The sequence below is a fragment of the Oreochromis niloticus genome, linkage group LG23 (assembly GCF_001858045.2).
Source record: "Oreochromis niloticus isolate F11D_XX linkage group LG23, O_niloticus_UMD_NMBU, whole genome shotgun sequence".
NCBI classification, from domain to species: Eukaryota; Metazoa; Chordata; class Actinopteri; order Cichliformes; family Cichlidae; genus Oreochromis; species Oreochromis niloticus.
In genome coordinates, this window is record NC_031986.2 from 7,680,112 (window position 1) to 7,701,459 (window position 21,348).

The 21,348-nt window shown below is 39.9% G+C and overlaps 2 protein-coding genes across 3 annotated transcripts in view; one reads left to right on the forward strand and one right to left on the reverse strand.

The window, feature by feature from the left end:
* Positions 1–10,312, reverse strand: part of LOC100689998 (gamma-aminobutyric acid receptor subunit alpha-5) — a 39,215-nt gene extending 28,903 nt beyond the window's left edge. The window contains exons 1-5 of the mRNA XM_005450000.4: positions 9,840–10,312; positions 9,186–9,267; positions 7,639–7,763; positions 6,070–6,137; positions 2,970–3,190 (exon numbers count right to left, since the gene is read on the reverse strand). Of these exons, the coding sequence (XP_005450057.1) occupies positions 2,970–3,190; positions 6,070–6,137; positions 7,639–7,763; positions 9,186–9,267; positions 9,840–9,855 (512 nt within the window). The 5' untranslated portion in view covers positions 9,856–10,312. The remainder of the gene's footprint in view (positions 1–2,969; positions 3,191–6,069; positions 6,138–7,638; positions 7,764–9,185; positions 9,268–9,839) is intronic.
* A 3,986-nt stretch (positions 10,313–14,298) lies between these two features.
* Positions 14,299–21,348, forward strand: part of LOC100692868 (gamma-aminobutyric acid receptor subunit beta-3) — a 65,325-nt gene continuing 58,275 nt past the window's right edge. For both annotated transcript variants that reach the window (XM_005449998.4, XM_013268976.3), the window contains exons 1-3: positions 14,299–14,760; positions 14,885–14,976; positions 15,083–15,150. In XM_005449998.4, the coding sequence (XP_005450055.1) occupies positions 14,681–14,760; positions 14,885–14,976; positions 15,083–15,150 (240 nt within the window). In that variant the 5' untranslated portion in view covers positions 14,299–14,680. The remainder of the gene's footprint in view (positions 14,761–14,884; positions 14,977–15,082; positions 15,151–21,348) is intronic.

Sequence of the window (21,348 nt, forward strand, 5' to 3'; positions counted from 1 at the left end):
GGAAATGTGGGGCGTGTGTAAATGTCTTATAATGTGCAGTTACTGTGAATGACAGTATGTCTGCACCTCTGTTTACTGAGTGTGTTAATCTGCTGTATACATGGGGACTGACATGTTCAATACACTGAGAGTGCGAAGATGTGAATAACTCATAACTCCACATACTGTGTACAATATTCAATGTTATTTATGTTATAATTGGCCTTGGTGCAGGCCATGACTTCAAAAGCAAACAGTGTCTGAAACTGAGTGCTATCTAAGGCTACGTTCACACAGCAGGCGAAAGCGCATCAAATCTGACTTTTTTGACCCTATGCGACCCATATCCGATCATGGTGTGACAGTGTGAACAGCACAAATCCGATATTTTCAAATCCGACCTGGGTCACTTTCGTATGTGGTACTGAATCCGCTACATATAATAATAATAATAATAATAATAATAATGGATTGCATTTATATAGCGCTTTTCGGGACCCCTCAAAGCGCTTTACAATTCCACTATTCATTCACTCTCACATTCATACACTGGTGAAGGCAAGCTACAGTTGTAGCCACAGCTGCCCTGGGGCAGACTGACAGAGGCGAGGCTGCCAGACACTGGCGCCATCGGCCCCTCTGGCCATCACCAGTAGGCGGTAGGTGAAGTGTCTTGCCCAAGGACACAACGACCGAGACTGTCCGAGCCAGGGCTCGAACCGGCAACCTTCCGATTACAAGATGAACACCCAAGTCTTGAGCCACGATCGCCCTATACCTATAACATATCTGATGTTTTAGAAAGCAACTGCTGTTTGAATGGTGATGTCGCATTAAATCCGTCTTTTACGTCACTGACACAAGACAGACGCCAATTATCAGCGCCGGAGAAGACATCGCGAACGCTTCCTGGCCATCGAGTGTGGATGTTAGTGAAACTGTTGGGAAGACAACATTGGAGAAACGTGAACATTTTATTTGTACTGTATAATCTGCAGATTCTGACAGAAATCTGCAGATTATCCTTTGAAGCACCGCTCCTCTCTAAAACAGCAAGAAGGATCATTATTAGGCCATATGTAAATAACAAAATAACTTTATAACTTTAAGCAAAATTGGGAAACGTAAAGTCTGAAACAAGTCTTTATATTAAGGGCCATCAGTCAAACAATACTGTTTGGTCTGGGTCTAAACCGAGCGCGTTGTGTGTGACGTCTTGTTTTGCGCATGCGGGCTGCTTTGAGCGTTCACACTAGAGCACGTTTGCTGTCGCATTTTATTTGTAGTGTGAACAAGCAGACAAAAAAATCGGATTTGATCAAAAAATCGGAATTGAGCATTAAGACCTGCAGTGTGAACGTAGCCTAAGTATCTGAATCCTGAGCTAATTGTACACACTCTGACCTGCATTTATATTTTGGGCATGTTTAGCGAGAGGGATTTTCATGATTTTCCATGATGTTCCAACAGAGACTAAAGCTCTTAAAAAATTGACTAGTTTCTGTGATTATAGATATATTTATTTTCCTTGTTGGCTCCAGGTGCTTGCTGATATGCAATGACAAAAGAGCCACAAGAAAATGAGGGCAATCTACTTATTGTAGAAGCTGTTTGTCAACCACCATTAAAAACATAGTTAAAGTTAATAGAGGCCAGAACAATCTACCTAGATAGCAGGTGTCCAGCTAGCTAGCTAGCTATTGCAGTTAGCTGTTACCTTAAAGTACCCTGATCCTGATGTTTTCTTGTGTGTGTGTGTGTGTGTGTGTGTGTGTGTGTGTGTGTGTGTGTGTGTGTGTGTGTAATGTGGAAAACTGCTCACGGTTAAGCACTGCTGGTAACGACAAATGTTCAGTTACAATCACACGATTAAAAGCAAGCCTACTGCTGCTTCTGTTCTACTGTGACAGAGGATCTGATGCCGTTTTTAGATTCAACAACACACTTGCGCATTTACATTTTTTTCCATTTGAATATAAATGTGCGTCTCCATACATTTCCATCACTTCACACTTACAGAGATGAACCAGTCACGCAACCCTTTACTTATTAAGCTCTGAGGTCAAAGGTTAGCATCATGTTAGAGCTTACAACGTGCTTCACACCCGCAGTGTGTGTGCTTTTGTGTTGGTTCATGTGTGTTACGTGTGAATGTGTCCTCTTTTGGAAACGTATATATGTCACCGGGGGCAGCACACAGATAATCTGCCCTCCGTGCAGCGTTACTCCCCCTGTGGGTGTCAGATGAGGTGCTCTCATCCGTGATGGAGTCTCTGTTTAAGACCTGCAGCTGCAGTGACTTCTGAGAATGAGCACAGAATTATTTTAATGTACTGGTCGAAAGGTCACTCTGTGACCTGCTAACAGGAACATGATAATTTCTCTGTCAGAGGGGTGCTTTCACTACGCTTTCTTTCCTCATTTTTAAAGCTTAGACTACACTGGTGTTTATCCATATCTGCTAGTGGTTTAGCGTATAGCGATCACCCTTTTGGAGGTCTCTGTTGGCCTACTTTTCCTCCCTTCCTGGCTCCAACTTACCAGTAAATTACTGCCAAAAACGAGTTCACAACAAGGACGCTTTTTCATAATGAATGATCTCCCTGGAAAGAGATTTGGTCTGTGACTTTCAGCATTAGCGAAAGGAAAAAAAAACTAAAGGAATAAAGTGTTTAAATAGGCTTACTGCTGGTATGAACTATCTCTACGAGGAATCATACCTCTCATTGTCCACTGGATGTCAGTATTCTCCTGCAGGCTGAGTCGCATATCAATTTTTCTACATTCAAAGCTTTATTGTGTAATATTGGCCTTGCTGCTGTTGTCTGGTCTATTATTCAGTAAATGATGGAGGACAGATAACTATGAGGTTCACTTCAGAATCCTGAGAAACCTTGAGCCTCTGTACGTCTACACGCCGCTTCTGAATGTGAAGGTTTTTTGATAATTTGTTCTTAGTCACAGCTCGTTATACAGGGAATCCATCATACCTCATAGTGTAAAGCAAGGTGCCGTCATCCTTGAGCCTCAGCAGCTTGTTGGGCGTGGTCATGTTGTGAGCTATAGACTTCTTGCCGTTAAGAAAGAAAGTATCTGGGGTCCAGATGTTGCTGGCCAGCAGGTTGTTTAATGGCAGCATCTCCATGGGCCCTTTGAAGCACAGGCGCTCATCCTTCCAGCTCTGACGGAAGAACACGTCTATGGTGTACTCCTAAGGCGAACAGCAGAGGGGAAAAAGATCCTGGTTGGGTTTTAAGTGAAAAAACACCCAAACGAAACATGTAGAAAATATAAAATCAACCTTCTTAACCTCAAAACATCCACCAGCTACTAAACCACTTGTCTTGGGTTAGGTTAGTATCATGCATGTTTGACACTGCATGTGAAATCTGCCTGTTTGGTATGTGACTCAAACAAAACCCAACCCTAAACCTAGACTGGTCACTAGTGACCTGGTGGATGTCAACCTCCTGAGGTTAACGTCATCGTCGCCATTGACCTCAAACCTAGCTTGGAAGTCTAACCCTGGATTTTGTAGAGAAGCAAAAAGTCCTTTTGTGGAGATTTTTTTTTAAATAGTTTCAGATGCATGTCTGTTAAAATGGTTATGTTCTTTATCCCCTGATTACAAACCTGTGGGGAACAATTTAAAAAAAGAAACATCACAGTGTTAACAGGTGCAGTTTGCTTTATTAAACGGGATTAAAAAGGAAAAAATATGAGAAGATTTAGCCGTGTGCTGTGCTGTGAGTAATCACGTGCAACTGGCTTGTGTACTAGTGTGTCAGCTGATTACTTTATCACTGAGGATGCTAAAGGGAACAGATCTTCCTCTGGCTGTGTTTTTAAAATCATATTTAATACACCCGTTTTGTCAGTTTTTGAGATTTTCCCCTGAACAAAACCTAAATAAACTGAATAAAGAAAAAAAATTTTCTCACATTGAAAATGTGACATAAAGGACAAGCTAAAGGGAAAACAGATCCTCCTGTATGTCCTGATAAATCGATGAAGACTTTGCAGCGTTGTGATTAAACACGGCAGCGTTTAAATCCATCTTGAGTTTGCTCATGTGTGAAATATCAACTCGCTTTAAGCTTGGAAAAACAAACGAGCAAGAAACTAAACCAACACGGCAGCTCGCTGAATAATGACACCGTCATCGGGCTCACATATAAGCTTTTATGGACTGTAGAAACATTCAGGTCTCCTGCCACAATTAATCAATCAATCATGCTCCTCTGACAAAGTAGCAAGTCTGATCACTGCTGTGTGGGAGAGGGTGTAATGGGAGATTTAATGAAAGGGGAGATTTAAGTCTTTCTACTATGCAGGTAGAACCTTATAGTTCGTAGGATTAATAAAGAGATGATTCATTTCAGACAAGTTGGAATAAGTCTATGGAGCAACAAGAGTGCCAAAAGGAAATAAAAGAATACATCATTAAATAGCCTAAAACTTGGTATAGTTATAGCTGAGAATTGTAAAGAAAGCATATTTAATCACTAACATTAGAAATGCAATAGGAATTTCTAACTAATAAGAAAAGACGTCCCCATCCTGTACATGGTACAGCTAATATCATCCAGCTATCAGCTAGTTACACTGATTCTTATACATGTCTTTGGCATTATTTCTAAATGCCGATCTACCAATAAATCACAAGCATAAATAGATTAATTACTTGTAAATTACTTCTAAATATGATTTTGAACAGTGGTTAAAACTACACGTTTACACAGCCACTAAAAGAGGAATGGACACGACCTTAACCCTCACATTAATATTAATAATAGGGGCTTTTAATAGTAAACATTAGTACTTTATCTCAAAAGAACGGCCACACCGTTCTGTTCTGTTCACTGCGACTTGCGCCCTTTTATGCTGATCATGGTTCTTTGGAGGTTGCTTGTAAATGTCTCAAAAGATTCTCCAATCTCTGCCGTGCGCTGTGACGTCTTTCACCCTTATTAATGGTGCAGAATATTAAAGGCATGGCACATACAAAACTAAAAACATCCCAGTTCTTAAAGGTGAAACCCACTGGTGACCGTTAAAATGTTCGTCTGATGTGCTTTTGAAGGTGCAAGCTTTCCATTCGATTTGCATGCCTCGATCACACAGTTTCTATATTTAAATACACAGAAAAAAATTGTAGTCTTTATTCGGAGTAAATAGTTTAATCACCGTTTCATCAAAACCGAAGCAGCTGTGTTTGAGGAGTTCGGGAACAAACATCATACTATCTGTAGAAGCGATTAATTAAATACAATTGGAAATAAATATTTAAATTAATAATTAAATACATGCTTAATGCATCATTTAAGAAAACCCATTTAATTATTTCATGGTTCCTGCGCTGTGGTGCAACATGAAGTCATTTAAACTGTCACTGCGGCTTGTCAGCAGGCCCTATCATCTGATTGGTTGCTCTGCACAGCCAGTCAAGACAGATCAATCCCAGATAATGGACTGATGCAGTGGACTTGGAGCAGCTAGGTATCCCAGAATGCATTTCGAATGAAAACAAAAGCAGCAGATGTTACAGTCTGCTGACAAGCTCCAGTAACAGTTTCATTTGTTTGGTGACGCACTGCAGCACTACAGCCATGAAATAATTAAATATGTTTTTTTTTTCCTTAAATAAAGTGAACCAATGTTTTGATTATTTATGTATTCAATAAATTATTTATGCAGTTAATAAATTATTGATTGATTGATTTCCCATTTGAATGAGTTAACGACACGTTTCATTCATTATTTAATGATGTAGTTATTCACTTCATTTTGGCACTCTTTGTGCTCCATACAGGCCAGTCACGCTGCATTAAAAGTTTAAATCACCCACATTAATTTTGCCTCGTGTCCAAGTAGCCAAAAGGAGCCAATCTTCAAAGACACAACTAGGACATGAGCTCACTTCCAGAGAACAGCAGGAGCCAGAAAGCGGTAGTCGTTTCATAAAATGTAAATATATGTTTCCATCTAAAAATACCGACAGTTGTCTGGATGGGCTTTGGAGACGCTTGTATGTGTGTTTGTCCACCTTAGCCAATCTCTCTCTGTAGTGTTTGCTGTGGATAAACTCACCATCTCCGTGTCAGACACGGGGCCAAAGCTGGTGACAAAAATGTTTGTCTTGATCTCTGTGACATTCTCTGTTGAGAGAGGACAGATGGAAACAGGGTTTGGAGGTTAAAGAGAGACACTGAAGAGGCAGCGCTTTACTAAAAGGGACACAAGTGAAGAACCCATCAGGAAGGACGTCATAATCAATGAGCTGCTCATCATTATTTCTTCATAACTCCTAATGCGGGACTTTCTAGCGTTTATTAACTACTCAAACAAGACAAGAAGTCTATGGCATCACTGCTGATAACAATCTTTACAATAACCCTAACCCCATATAGCTCGACTTTGTGGATGCTATGACGTTAATCAATTACCGATCAAATCAGTTCTTCCTATTGTTGTGTAATTCAACATATATACTATTTTGTCCAACCACAGTCCAGTTTCTATATCATAACGGACATAAAATTCATTTAGATCCCCTGATTACGAAAATAATTTTCTATGGATACACAAATCACTGGTTTTACATCTTAAAGGTATAACATTGTGAGGCAAATAATGCTCGGGTTTAATGTTAATGTATGCAAATGGTTAGGATCAATGAAATCAATATTCAACAATAGTGTCAGCATTTGAACCCACCTCCCCATCCCCCTCTCAATGGCTTCAGTGTGGTCACACAACACGAACCACACAAAGCAACCTGGATTCATGATTTCTCTGTCAGCGGATTCCTTCTAAAGATGTTGAGGAAAAACAGGCAACTTGTTTCTTTCATTTGTTCCAAAATCACAAAACTCTCTGAATATCAATGTGGACCAGGGGAAGCTGGGCTTGGTCACTCTGTGGAGAGTAGCTTGTTGAATGAAAGCCTGAATATATATTTATAGGCCCTCTTGTCAAAGGTAGCAACCGTTACCAGGATGTGAGAGAGGACGGGCTTTTGCAATGACACATCAGGCGTGTGGCATGAAAAAAAAATACAAAAAGCCCTTCTTTCCTTCTCACGTGGAACAAGTAGTGCATATACGTGACCAACAAGCCCAACCAGACCAGTGTCGGGAGCTTGCAGAAATTCAACGGGAAACAGCACGACTGCAGAAAGGAAAAATCAAATGCTTTCATTTGAAGCATCTCCATCTCTGAATGGCAGTTTGTTGCCTCTCAAGGTTATCTCCTGTTGCCAGGGTGAGAAGTGAATAAAAACACCTCAGCACGCATAATCCAGGCCGTGTTGAGGATGGCTTGATTGATTTGCTTGAAAAAGAGACGGCCATATGCATTCGCGGGGAACAAAGGAAACAAAAGCACCTGACAACTGCATGCGTGCACCTTCACCGACACAGGAGCAAATTCCACATCTGCTTGCACAGTTTCAACCCCCGTGTACCTGCCAGTCTCCCAGCGTTCTCCAATGAATCAGAGCATGAAATCACAGCAGGAAGCCAGGCTTCCCCTGGCCAAAGTAGGGTTAGAGGGTTAGCATAGTGGGAGGTCCAAATGTGGCACTATTGTACTAAGACTTCTAAATGTTCCTTTTGAAAATTAAAAAAAAAGAAAAACACAAAATAGCTGGAAGCGAACCTCCGAGCCCTGGCCGAAGCCTGTTGTCGTAACCGTCCAGGAGCCCGTCCAGGATTCTGGTGAAGACTGTGCTGTTGTCGTTGGTGCCCACCTCCTTCTCAGCTTCTGAGGATGACTGGCAGAGACTGAGAGAGGAAGGAAACCAAAGGAAGCAGACCTCAGAAACACAACACAACACAATTGTTGTGATTAATTAGCTTGCTGCATTAACGGCAGGCTTGTTGCGATTAATTATTGAACACAAGAGCTGCCTCACATCTACCAGTAGAGGTAATTAAGGCTTTGACATGTGATCCAAATACAAACAAATGAGTTCTTCCTTTAAATACAGCGGGGGAGCGAGGCGGCATGGAGGATCTTTTTACAAAGAACGGCGAGCGGCGAAGGGAGGGAAACGCACAAAAGGTCATAAACGGGGTTTGATCGACTCGGATGAGAGTGGACTGCTGACAGATCTTCCTGCTTAAGTGGCATTAGAGCACAGAACAGCTCGGATCACTCAAAGAGAGCGAGATGTAAAAATTCGAAGTTGCTTTGAGTCACCTGCAAATAGAGACGTAAAAATCTGTCACAATGCTTTTGACCGCAAAGCAAAACGGAACTTAGCCTTTTAAAAAACTTCAAAACCTTCCAAAATGGACAAAATATCAAGAAAATGTGAAGTGACAACTGCTATAACGTTGTGTTCAAAATATGTATTTCGTTATAGAGATAAAAGGTTGTACTTGGGTTTAATACCAACTTCTACCATACGATAGTGTAGTGAGTCACTTAGCATCAGATTCTGTTCTGATTCTGAATTCAATCTGTATTTAACCAAGTACATCATTAAAAGCAATAGTGCTTTGCTATAGTTGTTTACTTGGTAAATACAGGGCCAGTATTGCTAAAGCCAATACCAATAGCGATACTTTTAGCATATAAAAGCAGCTTATGTAGGGGATACTAGTAAATCTTGATTTATGAGATAGATAATCAATTTGTAAATTCTAACACATTTTAATGACCACTAGAGCAGTGTGATTTTTACTTTCCAAAATAATAGTTAACACAGAAAAACACACTTTTCAGCTTTTCATGTATTTTAAAACCGGGTTTTTTGGAGACTGGGAACATAAATGCGCCTGTCGCTGATGCACTTTCAGTCAACTTCTGTTGTTTAAATGTTCTATAGATCATAAAATATAGACATGACAGTCAAGTCACAATAGGGGATGGTTGAGGTATATTTCTGCATTTCCAAAAAGTAATTAATTTTACACAGTTCAGTGGGTTAGATACTGAACTCAGAAGCAAAGTATCGATCCTATCCCACTACTATCGATCAGATACCAATGCCAGTATCATTCTATCAGTCTGCACACCTATAAATAGCAGATTGGTATTTACAAATGGCACAACCGGAAACATCTCAGCATGCTCGCAGGTGTTGGGTAATTAGAAAAAGTACCTTTAGTGTCATGAATCCATTTACTTTTTGGAAAAAAAGCTTTATATAACTGTTAAACTTTATTATTATTATTATTTTTATTTTTAAATCTCTTTACCTGTTTTGACATCTGCAAAGAAGCAGGAGGGAAACGAGGAGCCTTGCCGTGACGGATATCCGGCTCACTTTACTGTTGAGAGCTACCACACACACCCAGAAGGAGACAAAGAACAGAACAAAAAGGGCATCACAGAATCAATAAATGACACAGAAACAACACTGGGGTCAAGGATTCCCCGTAAGGCTACACACGGGAAAAGTCTTCACCTCACTGCATACAGAGAGCATTACAGCAAACACTAAATCAAGCAGCGGGACAGTCTCTGTTTCAATTGGCGGGGGGTGAGGGGGGTGCAAGGTGCAACTATTTAATATCAAACAAAATAAATAATTAATTTTTTTTGTAAAAAATCCAATAAGGAAAGAAAGAAAAAAACAACTCGGGATGCTCAAAAACACCACAGAGGCTGGTAAATAAAAGAGGCTCATAGAGAGGCATGTTTCCTGCAGTATCAGTCCCATTGTGTAAAAGCTTCCACTGCGTTCCAATCCAGCCTATTACAATAAACGAGCCACCCCCTATCCTCCTATCCCTCTTCTCCACCTTTCCCCACTCTCTCCATCACCGAAAAAAACCCATGAAACTCACACTTATTTGTCTCATCAGAAGAAAAAAAACAGAGAGGTAAAGGGAGGAGAAACAGGGGCTAACCTGCACGCGGATCCATGACCACCAAGGTTTAGTTTTTGTTGCTTTCTTTCCAAACAGCGATAGGAGGCTTCGGGTTCTCCTGTCGGCGAAACTGGAAGATCGCGGGTCCAATCACCAAATTCCCGTGCTGGTCGGCTCTCTCTCCCCTCCTCCCTCTCTTTAGCTTCTTTCTGCTCGCTCGCTCTCTCTCTCCCTCTCTCTCTCTCTCCTTCAATCAGCGCTTCCCCATCAGCAGCTGTTGTAGTAGTCTGTCTGCTCAGCTCCTCCTATAGGCTTGACTGCCTCGCTTATTCTTTAGTGCCTGCTGCACCGCGTTTCCCGCATCGCCTCCAGAGGTGTTGCAGCAGCAGCATCACACGGGGTGCCTCCTCGCTGGTGTCCGCTGACCTCGGAGGAGACCGGATTCGCTCCACATTTTTCTTGTCTCTGTGCCCTTTCCTGTACCGCCTACTGCCGGTGCGAGAGACTGAAGTGCCGCAACAGAGGCTAATAATTACCAAATAGGTGCTCCCCATTGGTGGGCTGGAAGGAGGATGCGCAGAATTCCACATCATCCATTAGTGAGGATGCGAAAGAAGCATGCAATATATGGGAGCTCAAACTACTTCCACAGACTTTTGCACCTGAAACGTCACACAGTAGCACACTACTGAAATCATTTAACCACGATTTTAGTTTGGCCTCTTTAGCTTTTGCTATTTCTTATGAAGAAGTGCCTGATTTCAGTAGTTAAGTCATTCTGTCTAAATAGCCTATTTGTTTGAACTACTACTATATATAGCCATTAGCTAACAGCTGATCCTTGTAGGCTAGCTAATAGTAACAATTTTTATACATGTATTTTTAGAGTACAATTTGGACTGTTAGCCTATTTTTGTTATGCTAGCTGTGTCAGTGTTATCAATACTTATTAATTAAGCTGTTTTAGTGAAATATTTGTAACTTGTTGCTATTGTAGAGATTGTTTTTGTTATTTTTATTATCTGTATTTAATAAAAAAATAATTATTTGTTGGTTGGATTTGTGCTACCTCTGCTGTCCACTCTAGTCATCCACCTAGATGACTATTTAACAGTTTAAGTTGTGCCTTATAGTTAGTTCACTTGCTATCCCAACATATTTGTATTTATAGTTTTTGTAGCTATTCTGTTGATTATTGATAAAGCAAAAGAAACAAAGTTCTACTGGGTTTTGAAATAAAGTCGGGTTTTGAAACATCAATGCTACAATAAATTGGTTTATTGTAAATATGTCAGACGTTTAAGCTTACTGGACCCCCGAACCTTCTGTCATTACCCTCAGAATAACTCAAGCTACTCTTTCACTGACACCACCGCTGGTATTAGTACAAAACCACGTTTTAATCACGGTCTACTGCATATGTCCTATTGCCAAAAAATTGGACATATAAACTATTTATCTATTATTTTCTATAAACTATTGAGCCATGACTTTGAGATTTATTAAGTTTCTTATCCACATCCAAAATTAGTATTGTTAAATTCATTAACCATTCTCACCCTGTAGTATTTCTCTAAGTAACGCAACTTTATTTCATTACTTCTTAGCTTCATAGATTTCTTTGAGCAGATACTTTCTGAGAAAAAGACATAGCATTAAAAAAAAATCCTGGATTAAGATTTATTAGTGAATTCTGCAACACCAAAATGAGCGGTAAAAGGAAAATCTCATTTAAAATTGTTATTCTGGGTCAAAGTAAACTAACCTTTTAAGTCTTTTCTGTTTTATTGATCATCAGATTTGATTGGTCATTCATTGAGTTTTGCCAGCATGACCTTTGAAATTAAAATGGATTTAGACAATGTTTCATAGTAACTGCCCAGATAAGTGCCCAGAGGTATTTCAAGATGGTTGCAGAGATACCAGACTGTCTGTTAGGAAAGGGATGTCAAACTGATTTTACATCGTGAGCCACAAACAGCCACAAACACTTTGTTATTAAGTTGGCCCGACAAGTAAAACAACACGATGTGTCCAATTACAGAAAGAGTTTTCGTTGCTCATACTGTCCTGTAAACTATACAACTTTCATTAGTTCACAGAAAATGTCTTTTTTAAAATAAATTCTTTTTTAAAAGATTATTCACTGTAAAGAAAGAAAAAAATGAGGATATTTTCTGTCTTTTAATTGTTTGGTAATGGCAGCGGGGGTGCATGTGGGAAATATTTATCAGTGGAAAAAGCTGTAAAACTTATGAAAGCACAGTTAAAAGTTAAAAATCTAGACACTTCTTCACATTTGAGCTGTCCAGTTGACCGACTGGAGTCTTTGTCTGGCCGATTCTGGCCCACTGGCCTTATGCTTGACACTGTTTCCACTGTTCACCCATTCTAAGTCATAAAATGTGTCATTATTTGTGACAGTAACTATGAGTAACGAAGTGAAATGACTGGTGTGTCCATGTGTGTGGAGAGTCTGCGACCCGTATGACAACACAGACTGGGGGCAAATCACTGTGAGGGAAACTGCATTCGGTCGGCTTGTTTAACCCTGGGCCATTAAAACAAGCGCTCGCAAGAAACACGTCATCCTGACGGTTGCCATAAGAGGGTAGCCGAGTTCCATGTTTCGTAGACGGTAATTAGCTGGTAAATTTAACCTCCCTCCACTTTCTTGAATCCGTCTGGAGGTGCAGTCTGCGGACGGGAGCTGCAGCCAGAATACAGTGCGCGCCCTTCGGGAGCGTGATTTCAGCACCGTGCCTGGTGCGGACAAGCTCCCGCGGAGTGTTGACCGTTTGGACGAGTGTGAATGAAAGTGATGGGGAAAAGACTCCCCCGCCACACACACACACAACTCACCACCACCACCTCTCTCTGTGTGTGTGGTAGGAAGATAAGGGTTGGGGGAGGTGGTGTAGTGAGATGTTTTTTTATCCTGGAGGGGGCTCCAGGGGGAAATCGACTGGCTTTCAATATTTTGCCCTGCAGGCATCCCACTGTTTCTGACTTCTGCGTTACTGCAGGCAAGACTGGGTAGAATACAAGGCTATGTAGAGCACAGTCACACGACACATCAGACAGGCTCAAACACGCATAAACGACCAGTGATAATAATAATAAATAATAAACTTATAGCCACAATTAAATTCGGGGAAACATGAAGCTGCAAACGGAACGAAAGAAGTTCATTTTCAGTGTCTTCCTGTTATTTTATTTTCTAATTAATGATGTAATCTCCTTTCTTCTTTCAGGAATGCTGTTGACGGAAACAAGAAGCTGATCGCCATCTATGACACCAGGTATGAACTATCACAGCACGCGCATTCCTCATCCAGCCTCTTCCACTGGGTCTTGTGCAAGCGCGTCGGCGCGTGCACGCGGCCCTAATTAGCCTGTTCACGAATTTTTGACCCCGACTCGCTAAATAATTTATGGTGCAGTCCACACATTTTAAATCAGACACAAAAGGGCCATTATCAACAGATAACAGGCCAATAAATCATAAGCATCGATTAGTGGGTTGATAAATGCTGCCTGTCCCCACTCCATATTGTTCAGGTCCCGCCATTTTTACAGGAAACCCAAGGGAAGGGGATTGGTGAAGATGGTGTGGGGTGCACTGTAAAAAAATGAGAATTTTAATAAGAGAGTTTGGCTTAGTGCTTTGTAACTATATGTAGGTGTTTTTGAGAGTGGAAGAAGGGGTGGGGCAACGGCTTAATTAGTGTTCTAAAAATCATGTCCACTGATTACTGAGGTAATCGAGGAAGTGAAGATAAGTACTCAGTGGAAACAAGCTTAACTAAACAACATGTGTATTTTCATTTCAGTTAAATTTCTTTCAAATAGCCCAAATCACAACAAAAGTCACCTCGGTGTCCTTTATATTGTAAAGTAAAGACCCTATATAATAGAGAGAAACCCCGACTATCAAACGGCCCTCTGTGAGCAAGCACTTGGGGACAGTGGGAATAAAAAACTCCCTTCTAACAGGAAGAAACCTGTTAAAAGGGCAGATCCATTTTAAAGTAGGCACAGCCGTGACAAGATGGAATCCCCCACATTCTGTAGCAGAATCAACCATAATTTTTTATCATTACTCAATGACTCCGAGTAAGTGCGACTGCCATATGGTTACAAGTCAGCCACTTTATTTATTGCCGAATGCATACATAAATATGCAAACATAAAGTTGAATTATAACTTGCTGAACTGAACTTGCTGACCCCCCCCCAAAAAAAAGAAAACGCAAATGCGCCCCTGCTGATACATTCTAGGGCCAAAAATAGACAGGTTTATTAGCAGAAATAAGTGGATTATAACAAAAGTCTGGCTTAAAATGCATTCCCTAAAAAAGAAGAGAAAAAGAGTTCAAGAGCTCACCTCCAAATATATAAAATGAAAAGCTTGAATTTGCAGATTCTACCTCAGCTTTTTTTTTTTTTTTTTTTTTTTTTTTACAGTGTTTTAAGTGTTGGGGCTTCGCTTCTAATTTGAACAAGCCAAGTGCCTTCACCACCACCGCCGCCACCAGCAGCAGCAGCAGCATCGCCCCCCTTCATGTTCTCTCCTCATCAATATGCGCTTCAGCTCCTGAATGTAAGAGCCTCTCGCACAGTTAGAGACGGCAAAAAGGAAAGCGGAGCCAATATTCATGACAGGGAGGCGATGTCAGCCCATATTTCACATCTGACTCCATCCGCAGCTAGCTGCTGACTTTTCCGCGCCTCAGTCTACTTTCTTGTTTTTTGGGGGGGGCAATCGATGGATATACTCTGGATTTGAAGAGTGTCCGTCTCGGCTGTTGATTGCAGGGGGGGTGAGCTCTCTGCTGTTGCTGCCTTCGTGCTTTATAATTACAAAAAGGAAAAGGGGGGATGTTTGCTTTGCACAAGCTTCGTCAATTTCGCGTCTTGTCCGCAATGGTTATCGGTTCGATTGTGTGTTGCGCAAAAAGGTGAGTGATCTTCTCATTATTTTTTTTCTTTTTTCTTTTCTGAGAAGTCAAGGTTATTGCCCGGGCTGATTGATGCGGGAGTCAAGGTGATGTTTTCTTTTCTTTGCTTCTGCTGTCATTTCAGCGTCAATGAACCGGGCAACATGTCTTTTGTGAAGGAGACGGTGGATAAACTACTTAAAGGATACGACATCCGACTGAGGCCGGACTTTGGAGGTATGCGCCGCATTTATCCCCAGCTTTATTTTTTGGCGCCATTTACAGTGTTGTGGTCAGAGTAGAGGTGGAGGTCTGTAATTATGACATAATTAATCTGTTCTAGGGCCCCCTGTCGCTGTTGGCATGAGCATAGACGTGGCCAGCATAGACATGGTGTCAGAAGTCAACATGGTGAGTGGAGTCACACTTCATGAACCCTTAATCCACAGCAGTCCTGCCTCTACCTCAGTGCCAGGGGCATATACAGAAGGGGGGCATGGGGTGGTACCTGTACCCCCCAAATATTCCTGCCGCCCAACAAAGCTGCTGAGCGAGAGTACTGCTGTGTTGCATGTAATATAGTGCATTTTACCAAGTACTTTACTGTAAAACCTTACAGTTTTAATGTACTTTAAGTATTTCTCTTATGCTGCTTTGTTGTCCACTATATTTTGGATTCAAATATTGTACCTTTTACTCTATAGTATTTATTTCAATGCTTTTGTTAAAAAAACAACAACAACAACAACAACCGTGTATTTTTCCATGTATTTTTTCTGAATTTAGGATGTGATTTTCAATGCATGTTTTTGCTTCTTGGTTGATAGAGCAATGCAGTAACAACTGATGGTTTTAACGGACAGACAAACCAAATTATACCACAAGTATTTCTTGTAAGAAGTATAACACTTGTTTGCACTTTTGTCTAAAATACCTTAACAGTAAATCAAGAATTACATTGTAAATTTGGGGAACCTGCATCATAAGACAGGCTGTACTATGTACTAAGTGTAACCCATAAATCTAAGAGCTTAAAAACTTCAATATTTTATACAATATTCAATATTTTATACACTCTATATAATGGCACAGGGCTGCACATGATAATTTTGATCAAATATTCTTAGTTCCTGTAGCCCCCCCCCCCCCCCCCCCCCCCAAGTCCATTATGCGATGGTCAGATGGATGGGTTGGATTTCCTGTAAGCACTAAAACAGCTTTATCTCACACACTGCCAGCACCCCACATACACAGAAGCCTGGGTGTGAATAAAGAAAACCCTCCAACATAATACAGCTTCCTGCTCCTGTTTCCAACAATCCTCATCCTCAGACACTGACTCACTTAGAGGATGGATTAAAGCAGCAGCCATGAGTTTCCAGTCAATAGTCCACATACTGTACCATCCAGGGACAGTAAAGGAAATACATTTTTCCATTGAAGCTCTCTTTTATCTGCAAAAAGAAACCCTTTCTCATTCTGCTTGTTAACCTCAGGAGCCACAGTTAGCAGTGTCCTCCCATGAGGGCCCCTCTGAGCAGACAGCTATCACGAAACTCTGATTGGATTTGCTAATTCATGGGCTGATGCCATTTTTTTTGACACATGCACATGCCGGGAAGTCACTTCAGGCTATTGTATCTTAAAATATCAGCCAACGCTGACCCAAATTGTACCGCAAAATGAGTGGCACCGTGTCACCTGGCTGCCGGCAACAGATTTTAAGGACTCCGGCATCGAACTGAATGGTGGACATTGTGTTTCCAGACCAACACCTCTCCTCGGCTACATTTCACAGCCCACCGCACGTGCAGGTGCAACCATTAGGATCTTTATTAGAGCTGATGGCTCCTGAGCCCCTGTGCTTTCTTTCTTTATAACAACACAGACAAGCGCAGCAGTCAGAGTCAGGTCAGGCAGGGACTGCTGTACATGTACAGCACCAACACAGATGTCATAATGACATAATGGTGATTTTGATTGAGTCTACTCAGATGGACAAAAAAAAAGAAAGAGTTTCACTTCACTATATAGTATTAGAAAACTGTCACTATTTATCTGGAGAGAGGTGGGTGTATAAGTGTGGGCGGGCACTGATCAATACCAGTGACTCAATGATTACTTTGACAATTGACTTTTCTGCCAGTAGTCTGAGGAAAGAAAAGTGGTGCTTTTTTCCAGACGTTGCAAGAATCTCACAGATCAACTATTTCTGCTAGAAGCTATGTACAACAAATACATCATAGGATTATGGATTATGTTTAATTTTTGCTTGAGTTTATGCAACAAGAGGTCATTTTTCTTTTTTTGCTAAATGTCTGAGGGTACAAATCTCTTTGAGTAAAGCTAACTGAGCTATTTGTAATAACACGGTCAAACAAAAGAGGATTAAGCAGAAATACTATTAAATGTTTATTGCATCAGTGGAAAATTATTAAATAATCTTCTTAAAACAGTCTATATTATTCAGAAGTGTGAATGCTTGAGTAATTTTGTTCTGTTGTTGCATCTTGAAGATCTTCCATATTCATATAACTCATAGCCAACTTCTACCAGCATTATTTGTCCAGGTTGGAAAATGATGTGTCTGGATGAAAATAACCTTCTAGCTTGTTGTCTGCTTAACGTGACTGAAAGGAAGTGTTGTTGGTGTTTGAATAAGGTTTTTTATGAGTTATTGCTAAAAAAAAAAACCCCAACTTACTGTTTTTCTAAAACGTTTTCTTCTAAATTTGGTTAATTGTAAAAGGACTGGTTCTTAATGTTTTGTTGTATGCTTATTGAACATACAACATTGAATGTGTAAGAACAAAAAAGATCCCGTCTTTGCAATGTTCAGAAACTCAGCAAATGTGACATTTCAACATTGTATAACCATTAGCTGATGGTCTTTTCTCAATGTTTAGTCATGGTAGAAAAATGGTTCCAAGATTAAAGTTGAAGAAGCATCGTGTTACCATAACATCATTTTGAAGTACGTCTTTTGTGACACTGAGATGTCCATTTGACTTTCAGTAAGGGGAAGTTTGTGTTTTTATATATTTTGAAAAATATCCTAGTCCAGCAAACATTGCAGTATTGGACAAGCATCAGCTGATGGTTTTTCTTGACATCTAGTCAATTCGAAGTACATCTTCAACGACACCTAGAAGTCCGTCTTGAGAAAGTTTGTGTTCAAGATTTATTTTATATCTTTATATTAATTAGAATAAAAAATAAACTAAATGTAAACAATTTCTCAATAGAGAAAACAGGATGAAAAAAACATTCTAACTTGAGATTAACTCAAACCCTACGACCTTTTGCTTCTAAATCCTCTGCTTATCCTACTGAGTTAATTCACAAAACTGTAAATAGCTTCATAGTATTAATTTGCTTATTTTTTAAAACAGTCTCCGGTAATGCTAATTTGTTCACAATCATGTACCGACAATATTAGTTATCACTGTGTCAAAAAAGCAGAACAAAGATAAGTTCATTTAATTCATTCTTTGAAATAATCTGAGTTGTATTATTTGCTTCTTAAGAGACAGTCTGACTTCTAGTCTATGTGAAAACAATGCCAGCATATGTTTCGACCAGGCAGATAACTTTTGGGGTTCAACCATATTTACCAGGAAGTGACCTAAGGTCACTACTCCATGTCCTTGGGAATAATTCTGGAGATGTTTTATTCTCATTGAGTGGTTGTTGCCAATATAGCCATTCTGAAATGGGGTTTGGGTTTGTGACAAGTTGTTTCTAGGGTTTGTAAAAGACTTCAAATGGAACTCAAATGGTCACAGTGGAGCATCCAACTCTTAGAGGCCATCAAGGTTCAACTCATTGAGCTCTGTGTGTGTAAAGTTTGAAGGCAGAGAGTTTCAGGGTAGAGCAGATGGTGGATGAATGCATGGAGGCTAAAGCTGACACAATGACATCGATATTGGTGGGTATAACAAAAAAGTACACACTGTTTGCCAATGCTGTCCTTAGTTAAATTCAAGGTAAAACTACCAGAGAAGTCAAATATTATTACAGAAAAAATGTTCAATTACTTTAGCATAGACAGGGAATGTCATTGACTTGTGTTGCTGACAGTAGTTTACTGAGCATAGGTTTTATTTCTAAGTTGTACAAAAAGAAAAAGGCAATTTCAGTCCCTTAATAGTGCTTAATTAATGTTGTCTGTTCTTACATTTAAAAAAAAATATGGTGTCAAAATAATATATTTCCCACGTTCCCCCCATATTATTTACTCAAAAAGGTTTCTTCCTTCTCTTCATAATTGGTAGATCCATTATAATAGTCAACTTAGTGGCATGACAAAATATCGACGCCACAATAAAATCATATCATATTACAAGAGGAAACAGTGCGATACAGTATCGTTTCATATTGCATCAAATCAACTTAAAAGAAAGAATATTTTCCTGGTTGTGTTATTTTTCGAAATGCAAGGTCACGAACTTGCATTAATGAAGAAGAAACTCACAGAAGAACAAGAAACAGGGGATAATGGCAAACAGCAGGAAAAAGCCAATCAGGGAGCTAATTAATTGAACTGACATGCTACTAAAAGTGCACAATAATGAAATGCCCACATACTGACACCCGATAAGTGCATAGATGCATAATTCCTGATTTTTCTTCTTCAGTTACACAGATTGCAGATGACTGTCTCGAGCTATATAGAGTTTGTATAAGCAATAGAACACCACTGTTGTTGTAATAATATCATACTGTGATTCCCATCCCTGTATATTACTGCTGCATTTGGCAGACGCTACTAAGATCCACAGGTTCTATTCACTGGTAGTGGAAAAAAGTCAGCACAAGAGGAACTACGCCCTGTAGTAATGGAGCACTTAAGAGATTTTCAAACAGAGGGGAAGAGAAGGTGGACTAGTAATCACAGCCCAGTGTAGTGAAGCCAGTCTTCTTCTGTGTTATTTATAACTTAGCTGGAATGCTGCTTTGTCAGCTTACACAGTTTAGTGTCACTAGAATCCCTTCACACATTAATTGTAGCCTTTCGTCTACCTTACTACGGCTAGAGAGGGACTTGGCATGTGTTTAAACAAAGTTTCACTAAGTAGGAGGTACAGTGCGCTTGATGCTTCAGGGACAAAGGCTGGTCTGTTGTGCTGGCTCTCTCATCTCATTATTCCAAAATATCTGCATAAGATCATCAAACCACACACACCCCAAAATATCAAACCTAGGAATGAACTGTACATTGAGTGCATGCATGAAGTATTTTGCTTTCAAAATAGTAAATGGTAAATGGTCTGGTCCTCTAACAGTGCACTCAAAGTGCTTTTCAATAGCACCATTTCTACTATACAGTGTATCAGCTGCTATAGGTGTTAATAACTCTTCTGGTACTGATACTTTACAAGGTCATAAAAAACACAATTAAAAAAAACAAAACAAAAAACCAAAGCAATAATTGCTAGATTACTGACTGAAAACATAGTTATAGAGTGTGGTCATGCAGAATATGGAGTTACTGCGACTATATGCCTAATTATCTAAATATGTAGATGATGATTTTTATGGCACTGTATGTAATTCATAATTAGGTTTACACATGTGGCAGGTACCTGGAGATAAACTTACTTCTAAATTTTCACATGATACGACCACTCCCACTGAATATGTTACAATACCACCACCTTTCTCTTTCACCTTTTTCTAATCTAATGTTTACTCTGAGTACATTTGAAATTACTTACTTTTAATTACTTGCTTAATCCGGTCCTGACTTTTTAAACCCTGAGTAGCTGCTCTCACGGCAGGGGCACCGTTTAATCTCAGTGAGGAGCTCTTAATAAACAGGGTTAGGGGATAGGGCTAGAACAATTAAAAAATTAACAGATTAACCAGTACATATTATAAAATAACTAGGGTTATAAAAGTTGCAAACCTACTTTTCACTGTTAGTTTTTAACTGAGACCATGAAATTGTACCAATCTTAACTACTTGCTATGATAGCTTACACAAAAATATGAAATATACAAAAAGGCCATTCTCTAAAACCCGAAATTTAAAAAAACCCAATGATGCAAAAGACTTGGATTAGTAGGAAACAGCAGTTTAAAAATCAGGAATCATGCACAGACATAATGTGCAAAAAACCACCCAAAAAACTTACTACCTAAAATCTATCAAATTTGTTCCTACACGTGTGAAAACGTTTTGGTCTTGTCATTGATTTTCACAATAAAATGACAGATATCTAGGGCGACCGTGGTTCAGGGGGTAGGGAAGCTCATCTCGTAACCGGAAGGTTGCCGGTTCGATTCCCAGCTCTGTCTCTCTTGGTCGTTGTGTCCTTGGGCAAGACACTTCATCTACTGCCTACTGGTAGATGGTGTGATACAGCAGCCTCACTTCTGTCAGTCTGCTCCTACAACTGTAGCTTGCCTCCACCAGTGAGTAAATGAATAGTGGAATTGTAAAGCGCTATATAAATGTAATCCATTACTATTTTCTACACTGTGTGACTGCTGATTTTTCCTTGCTTTTGTCTTATGATTTTTTTGTGACATTACGACTAATATCTGTTTTTGCTGAATTATGACTATGAAACAAATGTTGTTATCTATGAGGAAATTAGCTTTATG